The sequence below is a fragment of the Mastigoproctus giganteus genome, chromosome 5, assembly GCF_048544385.1.
Source record: "Mastigoproctus giganteus isolate SK-2022 chromosome 5, ASM4854438v1, whole genome shotgun sequence".
Classification (NCBI taxonomy): domain Eukaryota; kingdom Metazoa; phylum Arthropoda; class Arachnida; order Uropygi; family Thelyphonidae; genus Mastigoproctus; species Mastigoproctus giganteus.
In genome coordinates, this window is record NC_143579.1 from 59786411 (window position 1) to 59800890 (window position 14480).

General features: G+C 36.8%; 1 protein-coding gene across 4 annotated transcripts in view; it reads right to left on the reverse strand.

Annotated features, from left to right (window-relative positions):
* TM9SF4 (transmembrane 9 superfamily protein member 4) overlaps window positions 1-14480 on the reverse strand; it is a 141236-nt gene that overhangs the window by 7572 nt on the left and 119184 nt on the right. For all 4 annotated transcript variants that reach the window (XM_090373238.1, XM_090373235.1, XM_090373236.1 and 1 more), the window contains exon 16: window positions 9885-10004. In XM_090373238.1, coding sequence (XP_090229364.1) covers window positions 9885-10004 — 120 coding nt within the window. The remainder of the gene's footprint in view (window positions 1-9884; window positions 10005-14480) is intronic.

A 14480-nucleotide genomic window follows, 5' to 3' on the forward strand; every position in this document is an offset into this window, starting at 1 on the left:
TTTCGTAAAGGCGACCATGATGGTCTGAGACAGTATTTAAATTCTATACAGTGGGACCAACTGATGATGTTACCAACAGCAAATTCAAAATGGGAAGCATTCAAGGAACTAATCTTGGAAGCTACCAGGCTTTACATACCAACCAAGAAATATTGTTCAAGGTTCAGGTCTAAATGGTTGTCAGATGAACTAATGAGACATATGGCAGAGAAGAAAAATGCATGGGATACATACAAATTAATGGGTGACATGGAAGCCTATGATAGATATAAGTTGGTCTGTAACCAAGTCACAAAGGAGATTAGGCAGGCAAAGGCAGATTATGAGAAATCCTTGGCAAAGGATGCAAAGAAAAACAGAAAAGAGTTCTTTACCTATTTAAACTCAAGAAGGAAAGGGATGAATCAGATTGGTCCGCTGGATGTTGATGTTTCAACAGTTGAGGATCCTGCTCAGGTGGCTAACAATCTAAACAAGTATTTTGCATCTACATTCACACATGAGGAGTTATTCAGGAAGGGGAATGTCGTAGGTGAAGTAAACATTGGCAGTGAGCTAGATGATTTTCTAATAACTGAGAGGAAAGTGGAGGAGAAATTGTTGAGGATAAACATAAAAAAGGCACCCGGGGTGGATGGGATCTATCCAGTTATATTAAAGGAGGCAGCAAAGGAAGTAAGCAAACCCCTAGCCATAATTATGAGAACTTCTTTGGACTCAGGGGAGGTACCCATAGACTGGAGATGTGCAAATGTGACCCCAATTCACAAAGGAGGATCAAAGGCTGACACAAGTAATTATAGACCTGTTAGTTTAACTTCGGTTCCAGGAAAATTAATGGAGACACTGGTTAAAGAAGCACTGCACGATCATCTAGACAAGAATTCAGTTATAGCTCAGACACAGCATGGTTTTGTTAAGGGCAGGTCTTGTCTGACCAATTTGATTGGATACTATGATGTAGTCACAAAAGAACTGGATGCACGGAATAACTTTGATATTATATATTTGGATCTTAGAAAGGCTTTTGATACTGTTGCACATGGAAGACTGCTGCACAAATGGAGCAGTGTGGCATTGGAGGCAAATTGCTGCTATGGATAAAGGGATGGTTGAGTGGCAGAAGACAGAGAGTGGTAATCAATGGACACTGCTCAACGTGGACTAATGTTATTAGTGGAGTTCCTCAGGGTTCAGTGTTGGGTCCATTGTTGTTTTCTGTATTTATAAATGATATTGATGATGGTATATCAAGCTTAATGTCCAAGTTTGCAGACGATACAAAGGTTGGCAGAGTTGTTAAGGACACTACTGATGCTATGCTGCTGCAACAGGATCTGGAAAGGTTGAGCAGATGGGCTGAGAGGTGGCAAATGAAGTTTAACATTGACAAATGTAAAGTACTACATATGGGAAACAGTAACCCCAGATCAACGTATCAACTCTGTGGTACTACACTGACAGTGGTAGAGAATGAAAAGGACCTGGGGGTAATTGTGCAGGCAGATATGAAGTTCTCTGAGCAGTGCAGACAGGCTGCAAGAGTAGCTCATGGTGTCTTGTCAATGATATACAAGAATTTTTCTAGCAGGGATAGGGATGTGATTATTCCATTGTATAAGGCATTGGTCAGGCCACACCTTGAGTACTGTATACAGGTCTGGAGGGCTCATTTCAAGAAGGATGTAGAGCTGCTGGAACGAGTACAGAGAAGGGCAACAAGATTAGTGAATGGAACAAAGGGTTGCTCTTATGAAGAAAGGCTTAAGTTTTGCAAATTACAGAGTCTGGAGACTAGGCATCGGCGAGGTGATCTGATAGAGGTGTATAAGGCTTTGAATGGCTTGAGCATGCTCAATGCCGATGGGATTCTTCCTCTTGCTCAGAATAATCGCCTGAGAGGGCATAAATTCAAATTGAGGAAGGACGGATGTCGGATAGATGTGCGGAAATTTGCCTTTAGCCAGCGGGCAGTCGGTTTGTGGAATAGACTTCCATCACTTGTTGTTGAAGTTGATAGCCTAAACAAATTTAAGGCTCAGCTGGACAGGTATTTCGAACGAACGGAGGGGTGAAATGGAAGTAGTGGTTGTGTGTGTTTTTTTTTTGGCTGATGCTGAATAAGCTTGCTTCTTGCATCATATGCCTCTACTAATGCTAATGCCCTTTGATTTTCCACTTTTAATAAGAGTTTTTGGAACACTACACGACCATGCAGTCCTGCTTGTTTAAGACAAAGTTTTGCAGTGGATGTAGACACAAGAGTTTCCTGTTGCTACGGAACTCAGCTTGAATTTCAGATACAGTAAGTTGTCAATTGCATTTAGAAATCAGCGTTGTGGTCTTAGTTTGCACTTCTGTTGTTACATGCAGTCATCCTGATTGTGGTTTGTCCTTTAAACTGCCAGACTGCTTGAATCATCAAATAGTAGTTTGTACTCCTTTAAATGAAACACCTAGTTTTTTGCCAATATTTCTCATGGAATAACTTTCTTTATACTTCTTCGTAGGATTTATTCTGTTATTACAACGGTTCTCCTCAACCTAACATTGAAAGGTCATTCCTTTATTCTTTTTTTTTTTTCATTTTCTTCTATCTTCCCAATCTCCATCCACCAGTCCTCTTTCTATTCATGATTGCTCTCACACCCTCTATCCACGTCCTTCTTGGTCTTCCTCTCTTTTTCCTTCTCCATGGCTCCTCTGGGAAATCTGTCATCCTCCATTCTCTTCACATGGCCAAACCACTCCAATCTTTTCTCTTCTATTTTATTAATGATAGTTTTTTGGGCATTCATTGTATTCCTTATCACCTCATTTTTAACCTTTTCAGTCCTAGACTTTCTTGCCAATGTTTGCCAAAAATCCATCTCAACAGCCAGTAGTTTATTTTTTTTTGTCTTTCAGTTAAGGTCCAAGTCCCACATCAATATAATAAAACACTTTGTAATATTGCATTATATATTTTATGTTAATAGTTTTGTTAATAATATTTTTATTCGATAGCACAGAATTAAGCATTCCTATGACCCTTCTACCTTCGCCCAGTCTTCTCTCAATTTCCTGCACAGATGATCCGTAAGCCTGAATAATTGCACCCAGGTATTTAAATTGCTGTAAAATTTTCACCTGTATTCCATCTAACTCCAGAACCTCCTCTTCAATTCATGTACTCTGTCTTATTAAAATTAACCGTCAGTCCATGTTTTATATTCTTCTATAGTTTACATCATCACGGTCCTGTGCTACCACAACTTGTCTGCAAACAGTAGTTTGTAAAGGCACTTATTTTGACCAAGGGGAACACCCATTGAACTGCACTTCTGCTACCATGGTCTTAGAACCACTTCCAGGTACAGCTTAAACAAAGTAGGTGACAAATAGCATTCTTGAAGTAGTCCTTTGGAAGTCTTAAATTTTCTTGATATTTCTGAACCAATTTTTATACAGCATGTATTGTCCTTGTAAATTCTAATTATTTCAATTAATGGCTGGCTTATTGACATTTTTTCCATAGCCTTCCACAGTAGATTTCTTGGCACATTATCATACGCTTTCTCTAAGTCTATGAACAGCATACCTACATCTTGGTTTGTAGCCTGACATTTTTCCAGAATTTGCTTAACAGTGAATAAATGGTCTATACATGAGTGTCCAGTCGAAAAGCCACACTGTTTCTCAGAAATAACAATTTCTTGTTACAGTTTTCATTTTATCACTTTTCCAAATAGTTTCCTCTATAGTTGGAGCATCTTCTGTCATCTTTCTTGAAAATTGATATTGTTTGTTTGTTTATTTGGTTTTTAGAAGAATTAGCAACTAAGGCCATATTGCTCCGGGGATATGCGGTGGTCATTCCTTGACCTTTCTGCATCCTCCGTATTTGGTGATCATGGGCTCGAACCCCGGTAAGCGTGTGCTACGCACTGCTGCTCCTGCCCACCTGGCTACGGAGGCGCCTGAAAATTGATGTAATGTATCTGATCGTCATCTCATCTGGTATTTCTTCGTCATCGCATAATTTGTTGAACAATCGAGTTAGCAGATTTATAACTTTCGACCTTCATATATTTAAGCAGCTCCATGTTAATTCCACCTGGGCCTGGTGCTTATCCATTTTTTGCCATTTTTATTTCCACTTCCTTAATTTGGATGTTCAATCCTTTTTCCATGACAACTGTCTCTGTTTGAGTTTCTCTAAATTCCTCTCTTCCTTCATTCAATAGCTGTTCATAATCATTGACCCATTCCTCCAGATCTATCATTTTCAGTCTAGCATTTTGCTTATGAGGTTTCCTTAAACTCTTCAATACACTCCAAACCTCTGCAGATCTTGTACATCCTAGTTTGCTGTTCATCTCGGCACATGCTCTATCCCAGGACTCGTTCTTTGCCTTGATGACTTCTGCTTTCACTTCCTTATTTTTTTCTTTGTATATTTTTCTATGAACTTCACTTTTTGAGCTTAGCCATCTTTGGTATGCTTCCTTTTACTCCTTTATTAATTCCTTAATTTATGTTCAGCCAATCATTTTGTTTCATCTTTTGAGAGTTTCCTATTGCCTTTCCAGCAATTTTCTTCACTGTTTCCTTTAGGGTATTCATATATACCTTTTGCACTCTCCCCATAGGTTTCATCTAATTCTTGGTCTAATCTTCGTTGATACAAGCCCGTAGTGCTCTCACTTTTAGTGAGTTCACATTGAATCTCTCAGTGTCAAGTTGTTCACTCCTCTCAAGGTCTTTCTTCCTTTTCTCCTTCCTTTTTTTGGCACATCCACAGGAATGACAACATAGCCTTTACCAAAAAGTGATCAGAGCCACAATATTCTCCTCTCTGGGCTCTAACATCACAGACAAAAATTGTGCTTTGGTGTTTAGCGATCACAATTGCTTATGATTTTAGTCCTTTTGTTTCTTGGAACCATGTGGACTTATGAATGTCACATGATGGAAGAAGGTGTTACTAATTCTCAGCTTATAGTGAGAGCAAAGTTCTATCTTTACATTTTTGCCACGTCTTCCCACCACTTCATTGTCCGTAGCTTGTCCCACTCTGGAGTTCAATTCCCCCATTATGACTATCTCTCTGCAATGTGGAATTGCTTCTATTACTTCTCTCAAGTTTTCCCAGAAATCTTCTTTAATATCTGTAGGAGACTCATTATTAGGAGCATATACCCAATAATAGTAATTTCTCTTCCATATATTTTAATTTCAAGAGTCATGATTCGTTCATCAACAAAACTCCATTTTTCAATAAACTTTCTGAGATTCTTGTGAATAAGTACAGCCACCCCTGCCTTAGCTCTTACATATCGATCAACACCAGACCAAAGGAAAATATATTTTCCAATCATTTCTTCACCTCTTCCTTTCTTCTTTGTTTCAGTTAAGACCGCCACATCCAATTTATATTTTCCCAATTCCAATAAAATTTCATCTTGTTTTGTGCTAACTCCTTGTACATTCCAGCAGCCAAAATTCATAATCCTTTTCCGTTTGCCAATTCAATTCCTATTTGTCCATCCGATTTTTTCTCTGTTAGGTCTTTTAGCATTGAAAGAATGTTTTATGATGAATGGGGAGCTGGCCCATTGCATCAACTCCCAGCCTGGAAGACCAAGGTATCTTTTTTCGTCTGGTCTCTAGCTACAAACCTTTCTGGCTTGGGAGGCCCTACCAGCATAGCTCTGTAGATCACTGAGACATGCAAGCCCCACCACCATGACAAGGTAAAGTTACCATCAGTGGAAACTTTCTTTATACAGAGTTATAATAGCACTTCTTTTTTCAACTCAGTTTTCCTCATTTTTTCCACATTTATCATGAATCACACAAAACTTGCACTACTCTTTCTGAATGATGGGTGTTCAATTTTATAAGTTACAGCTCTTAACTCCTCAATTTATATTATTGCAAAACACTCTAGAAGCATCAACAACACTACCACATTCAGGAGTCTTCTACACTTTTCTAGAATATTTTAAAAATTTAATTTTTTTTTGATTTTTAAACATAATAGAAAATATTTTAATAAAAATCGGTAAACAAATTGGTCCTGTTTTAATAAAAACTTTGAAAATTAAGAAAAATGAAACATGATTCCAAAATTTTAGGCGAGAGTATATGTCTGTACTGCATGTGTTCTATGGTCTGTTTGTTGTTTTCTGGATGAAAAACTAGAGTTTCCAGGAGAGGAAAAAAAGCATTCAACCGGGATTCATCACGTTATAATTTAAAAAAAAAAAAAAAATCTGGATTACTATCTGCCATCTCATTCAAATCTTGATATGCAGTAACTCGTTCTTAGTTCTGCTCTGCCATAATACTGTTTAGTTGGCTGATGTAAGAATTACATTGTGCGAAGTATGTGGAGATCGGAAATTAAAGTCTTCGAATTATTATTCAGAAAGATCTAAGAAATGGGCACTCAAACTTCACATAAGGTTCGAGGCTTAAATTAAAAAAATATATATATTGTACTCAACCTTGTTCATTTTTAATGATAAAATTTTGAACCCAAAACTTTGGGGTTTATTCTCAAGTCAAGATACTGTTAGAATTTGCATTAGTAGAGGCATATGATGCAAGAAAGCAAGCTTATACAGCATCAGCGAAAAAAATTTCACCCATCTACTCACTCAAAAGTTTGTTCACCTTTTCCCTGAATTTATTTAAGCTATCAACTTCCACAACAACAGATGGATGTTTGTTCTATCAACTACCTACTGGCTAAAGGAAAATTTCTGCACATCTATTCGACAACTATCTTTCCTCAATTTCAGTAATTTCTTTCTTCACAAGAGCACCCCTTTGTTCTCCTCACCAGTCTTGTTGCCCTTCTCTGAACTCGCTCCAACAGCACAGGTCTGGAAGCCTAAAATGAGGCTTCCAGACCTGTACACAGTATTGAAGGTGTGGCCTGACCACTGCCTTACAGAAGGGGATAATCACCTCCTTATCCCTGCTAGCTGTATATCATTGACAAGACCCCATGACCTACTCTGGCAGCCTGTCTGTACTGCTCAGAAAACTTCATATCTGACTGCACAATTACCCCCAGGTCTTTTTTATTCTCCACTACCCTGAGTGTAACACCATCCAGTTGGTACGTTTCTCTGGGGTTACTTCTACCCATATGCAGTACTTTACATTTGTCAATGTTAAACTTCAGTTGCCACTTCTCAGCCCATCTGTCCAACTTTTTCAGATCCAGTTGCAGCAGCATACTGTCATTACTGTTATTAACAACCCTGCCAACCTTTGTATTACTGCAAACTCTGACATTAAGCTTGATATACTTTCATCAATATCATTGATAAATATACAAAACAACAATGGGTCTAATGCTGAATCTTGGGGGATAGTGCCTGAATTATTATTGCAGTATTGTCTAGATCAGTGATTTTCAACCTGGGTGCCCCAACAACATTCCAGGATTGGCATGTAATTTAGGTTTAAGTTACTTAATTTTTTTTTTTTTTTAATTTTATAAATTTATTTCATTATAAAAAGGTGTAGAGATATCCATTGTACTATTAGTCCACAAAGAGCAGTGTCCATTGTTTACCACTCCTGTCTTCTCCCACTCAACCATCCTTTTATCCATTGTAGCAACTTGCCCTTAATGCCATACTGCTCCAATTTGTACAGTAGTCTTCCATGTGTAACAGTATCAAAAGCTTTCCTGATCCAAGTATATGATACCAAAATTTTTTGCATCCAGTTCCTTTGTGACTACATCATAATATCCAATCAAATTGGTCAGACAAGACTTTCCCTTAACAAACCCATGCTGTGCCTGAATTATTATTGCAGTATTGTCTAGATCAGTGGTTTTCAACCTGGATGCCCCAACAACATTCCAGGGGTGGTATGTAATTTGGGTTTAAGTTACTTAATTTTTTTTTTTTTTTTTTTTGAAATTTTATAAATTTATTTCATTATAAAAAGGTGGAGAGATATCCATTGTACCATATCTTTTTAATTTTGTGGTGATCTATAATTGAAGGTTATTTAGTACCTCTAAATAAAGAATAAAATTATTATATAAGTATATATGATTTGTATTATGAATTGTAATTTTGTTTATAATTATATTATTATAATAACTATCATAAAACATATTTTTTTAAATATTACACACACACACACACACACACACACACACACACACACACACACACACACACACACACACACACACACACACACAGAATCAGATTATTAAAAGGTCAAAAACCACTGTGTTAGCTATTTCTTTTAGCCTAGGGGTGCCGTGAAGAAATTACTGGGACACTAAGGGTGAACAGAGAAAGTTTGGGAACCTCTGGTCTAGATGATCCTGGAATGCTTCTTTAACCAGTGACTCAATTATTTTCCCTGGAACAGAAGTCAAACTAACAGGTCTGTAATTACTTGTTTCACCCTTTGATCCCCATTTGTAAATTGGCGATACATTTGCACATTTCCAGTCTATAGGGATTTTCCCTGAGTCCAAGGATGCTCTCATAATTATGGCTAAGGGTTTGCTTACTTCCTTTGCTGCCCCATTTAATATAACTGGATAGATCCCAAGCACCTTTCTTATGTTTAACTTCAACAATTTCTTCTCCACTTTGCTCTCAGTTATTACAAAATCATTTAACTCCTGTTAGAGTTTGATAAACATCTGGCCTTCATCTCCTCAAAGAACTCCTCGTGTGAATGTAGATGCAAAATACTTATTCAGTTTGTCAGCTATCTGAGAAGGATCATCAACAGTTGAACCATCAATATCAAGTGGACCAATCTGATTGTAACCCTAAATTCTGGGTTCAAAATATTGTCATTAAAAATGACAATTGGGTAGAGGATCAATACTCATTTGCTTAGTAAAGCATAATTGAATTAATTCCACTTTGATACCCAATAAAGTTTCAGTTCAAACTCAAATTTTGTATGGAGTTAAGTGTTCATTACTTCAGAGCTTTCTAAGTAAGAATTATCTAGACTTGAATTTTTATATTGTAATCATTCCATTATATAAAGTTCATAATCGTTACACAGTTAATCCAAATTTCTGCATTATTAACAGTCAGGTTAATGATAATATTCATTCATGTATATTTAGTTCTCTGTAGCCAGTATTGCTATTACAACTGTATTGGTAATAATACACACAGGTGCCTAAATGATATGGCCATTCAAAAGCTTTGGGTGCTCATGCATATTATCATCAATATAGTTGGCAATTACAATAATAACAAGATGGAACTAAGTACACATATAAAAGAATATCATCACAATACTGACTGTATTAATAGTGCATAAATCTGATTAAACTGTGTAATGATTATGAACTTCATATGATGGAATCATTAAATATAAAATTTGTAAATGCTAGGATTCATAAATTCTTACCATACATACATGAAACAAACTTCGGGATAGCCAATTCTCTAAAGTATAATTTCTCATGCCCAAAATAGAAGGGGTTTTCCACTCTTTTAACTGATAAGAAGAAAGCTGAATTTTATACGTTAGCATGTGATTTTGCTGTTTATTTTCAGAGAAAGTAGATAAAGCACACAATTTTGTGAGGGTCAGTAGCTGATCAGAGTATAAGAAATATTACATCCTAGAAATATTTCTGCAAGATTAAAAAGTAATTTAAAAGGATTAAATATTCTTCCTTAATTTTCCTTTTGAATTTGTGTGTATGGTGGGGGTTATTCTGTGAATAAATTCGGTACTGACAAAACAACAACCAGAATCAAAGATGCTGTTAGTTTAAGTAAGTTTCCTCATATTTTTTCCCCATTGGCTAACTCTACATAAATCTAACTGTAATGCAGTTTAACCTAATATAGTATTACAGATAAAAATGCATTAATACTCACTTCTCCACAAAGTTGAAAATACACCATTACAATGGATATTTGTGAGCAGGATATAACCAAAATAATAAAGACGAGGAATAAAAATCCAAATAAGTAATAGAATTGGTTTTCCCAAATTGCCTAAATAAAATAAAAGAATATAAATAAAATACATTAAAATCTCTATATAAAAATTAATGTGAAAAAAAAAAAAAAAACCATGCACACACAAAAGGAAAGCAAAGCAACTGACTGCCTAGCTCCATGTGTAACTGGGATTAACAAATCAGGCAAAAAATTTCTTTGCTTTCCTTTATTCGTATCAGTTTTATAGCTAAGCTTTTACGATATGTAATTTATAATATTTTCTATATAGGTTAGAGAAACTGGCTGACATTAAATGTGGAGACTGCCACTAAATATCTTGTGTTGATTTTAATTGTTTAAATGTTTGCTTGATAATCAACTTTCAGTGAATTTGAGGGCTATATTATCCTCCAAAATGTTTTGCAGCCACAAGACTTCCAAATACAATAAGTAAAAGTCTGCCAGGTGCAGAACGAATGGGATGAGACAGTCCTCAATTTACTTGATTTATTTCTAGGAACATACAGCTTTTATTTTTCCTTATTTAATAGAGAAAAATAAAGGGGGCGCCTCCGTAGCCACATGGGCAGGAGCAGCAGTGCATAGCACATGCTTTTTGATTAGACAGGGTTCGAGCCCATGACTACCAAATACAGAGGATGTGGAAGATCAGGGAATGACCACCGCATATCCCCAGCCCGGATAAAGGGTGAGGGTTAGCGTCGGGAAGGGCATCCGACTGTAAAAATTTCATGCCAGAACAGTAAAAACGCTGACCTTATATATATATATATATAAATAATGGGAAAAAAGGCGACACAAAAAAAAAAAAAAAAAAAAAGAGTAAAATAAAGATAAGTTGTTCTAAAGAACTGAAGTAGAAGGGATAAATAACGAAGACAAAAAGTTAGTTTATGTTGTTCTTTTGTTGGAGGTTGGACAGTGAATGGATGCAGATTGGCTGAGGCATATGTTTGGACGAGACTGATGGAATTGCAGATACCAGTCTGGAAGAACAGTACTCATGGAAATATCAAAAAAAAGACACAGTAGGAAGTGGATTTCTGTGCAACAGAGATTGGAGAGAAGGGTTATTAATTAATCTGACTGTCCCCTCTTTTTTGGACAGTCTAGGACAGATTTGAACAGGGTCAATAGCTGTTCAGAGGAAAGGTTTGCCAAGAGCAAAAAGAAAACTCAGTTTTTTTGATAGAGAAAAAGTAACATTTGTAAGGTGCTTAAATCAAGAGAGAGAGAGAGAGATTAGAAGTCAGGGTAATTCTTTAATAGAGATATGTGATATTGTCCAGAAACAGAGTATAATCAAAGATGAGCATAAGAGACTTTACTTGTGAGAAATAAAAAGACAGCTGAATTTCAGAAGGGCTGAAGTTTGTTTTCTTTACTCCACTGAAAAATTACCTGGAAATTGGCATTGGTGGTGGATATCCGAGAAGTTGAATCTGTTTGTTCAGGAAAATGTTTCTCAAACTGTAAGGTGTAATGTAGTGTGCTCTCAACAGCAAAACTCTGGATAGAGTTTCCAGTCAGTGGAAGGCCATTAATATACAAGAGGAAGAGTAGTGAAAAGAACTGAACCTTGGGCAACACCAGTATTAGTGGGGAAGTTAGAACACAGAAAGCCATCTACCTAAACTAGCAGTCAGAGAGAAAACTGGCAACCAACCTGCAAAAAAACAGCCAGCAATCCACAAGATGGGAGTTTGTTTAGAAGAATTCTATGCCAAACATGATCAAAAGCCCTGGAAATATCAAGAGCAACTGCTTGAGTTTCGCCAAACTTTTCCAACCACTTTATTCAAAAATGAGTAAAAAAAGCCAAAATATCATAAGATATTAGTGATCGTCAATCAGATAGGTTTAGAAAAGTGTAAGAGTTGGAGATTGATGGATTTCTCCATTACTTTGGAAAGAGCAGAGGTACATATAATGGGACAATAACTGGAAGAGAGGGATTTGCAATGCTTTTTATAAATTAGTTGGATGTAAGGAAATTTCCATGCAGACAGAAAAATGCCACTGGAATAAGAGAGTGTGAAAAAAAGACGACACAAAATGAGAACTCTGGAGCGCAGGTTTTAAGAATAAGCGAAGAAATGCCATCAGGACACAGACATTTTGGCATCGTGGTTGTTTAGAATTCTTCTAATGTCCTTGTGTCAGAAGCCATGAAAGGAACTGAATGAAATGTATTTGGTAAGACAGACGTGATTTACCAAGATCATCAATGTATGGGTTAGAGAAAAAATAGGATGTTAATAAGTCAGCTTTGGCTGAGGATGCAACAGAAGTGGAAGTATGGATGGATAGTTGTGACTGATAAACTTTGGTAAGAAAGTAGGTTTGATTACCATTCATACAAGAAACAAGCTTCCTACCCTCAGTGTGCTCAAAATTGAGTTTGGATTGATTATATTAACTTTCTTACAACTGGTGCAAACTTTAGTGCAAGCTTAAAATGAAGTTGGAGATTTGTATACAAGGCAATTGTGATATGTTCTTATCTTATCATAAAGGGCCTTAACTCATTTACTGGGAAATCAAGATTTAGTTAAAGGATGAGAATTTAGAGCAGAATGACAAATAACGGATTTCATTCATACAATAATAATTTCATTGACATGATCTGAGCAAACATAACAGTAATCCAGCCAAAGAAAAGAGGACAGAAATCAGATAGATCATCCCATTTCATAGTCTTCTAAAGCCAAATGACAAGTCAGTTGAGAATGCTCATGGCAAAGAGGCTCCACCGAAGAAGCGACTATTACCAAGTTGTAATCTGAAGTACCTAGAGGAGCAGCAATATTAACATGTACTGAAGTACACATAAGGTGTCCGTAAATGATGTTTCCAATTTTGATATTTTTTTTTTTATTCAGAATTACTTCAATCTACACTTATGAAACACATACCAGCTGAAAGATCAATAAGTTTTATTAAAATTGGCACTCGACTACCAGTTTTGCATTCTACCTGCTACGCAGCGCTACATTCGCCAGAATGGCAAAATGGCAACTGGGCAGGAGAAAGTGTTCTATGTGTTAGCATTTCATATATCCTGGCCTGATGCCAATGGATTTCTTTTTGTGGGGTTATGTGAAGGACAACGTGTACATCCCTCCACTACCAAAGACACTACGGGAGCTGAAGGTATGGATCATAGAGGCCTTTGGTAAAACTGATCACGAATCGAAGCACAGCATACGGCCAGAGATTGAATATTGCTAAGATATTGTTCGAATTACTCATGCTGCCCACATTGAACTTTACCAATGACTTTATGTACCTTCATAAAACTTATTGAATTGATCTTTCAGCTGGTATGTATTTTATGAGTGTAGCTTGAAGTAATTCTGAATAAAAAAAAAAAAAAAAAAAAAAAAAAAATCGAAATTCGAAACATCATTTACGGACACCCTGTATTATGCATATGTGGTGTATTATGTAGGGCGACACGCTATTTCACTGCCATTAATATCTGTGATGACACAAAACATTGTAAAAGGCCAGATGTGAGTAAGTGTGTGTTTTCATATAGAATTGTGTAAGGAGGTGTTGTAATGTTGTTTCTGGCCACATAGCTACCCAGAAGCAGCAAACACTAGGAAAGTTGCTTCCTGTTACCCATCCATGCCACAAGGAGGTGAGTCTTCTCTACTACTTGTACCTCTTAAGACTGAAGAAATCTTAAAACCATAGGGGTTGGTGCTATACCTATAGATGACAGCAATACAGTACCATTGGGAACCCAAACCAATGGCACCAGTAAAAGATCGTGCCTCTTTACAAGTTTACTAGGTGTGTGGCTAGAATTGTTTGGTATTCTATTTGGAATCGTTAGTAATTGCAAAAAGCCTCAGATTCTATCAGCTAGGTTATTATTATTATTATTATTATTATCAGCCGTATGGTGCAAGGAAGCCTGCAGCTTATGCTGCACCAGCCAAAAATTCTCAATTACCCCGAGAGAGAGAGAGAGAGAGAGAGAGAGAGAGAGAGAGAGTGGAAGGGAACCACCAAGAAAGAGGAGAATGATGATATCCAGCTCAGGACCCTGGGTGTGCCAAGCCCATACTCACCAGATGTTAGCCCCTGGGGTTCCATGCATCTAGAAAATAAACGCAGACAGCTGGAGTTGTGAACATTAAAATCATGAAGGAAAATTACCTGACTGTCAGGAAATATGGACTGGAGAAAGCAGACTTTCAAAGACAGGAAGTCAAATAGTTATGAGTAATTTGTAGAGATGGGAGAATTATGGCAGCAGCAGATAAACATAGAATAGAGTGGGAAGATTTCAAGCCACAGGAGATCAAAAAGATATTCCAGATTAGGAAGTTTCTAACAGGACATATCAGAGCAGACAATATGCACAAATACCACCTTTGAAGAAAAAGGAATCATAGAGGAATAATTAAGGCAGCTGATATGAGTGATGGTTGAGGCAACTGATAATTGAAATTCTGTCAGTAAAAGTAAATGGGGCTTAGCTGATTTTAGGTGAAA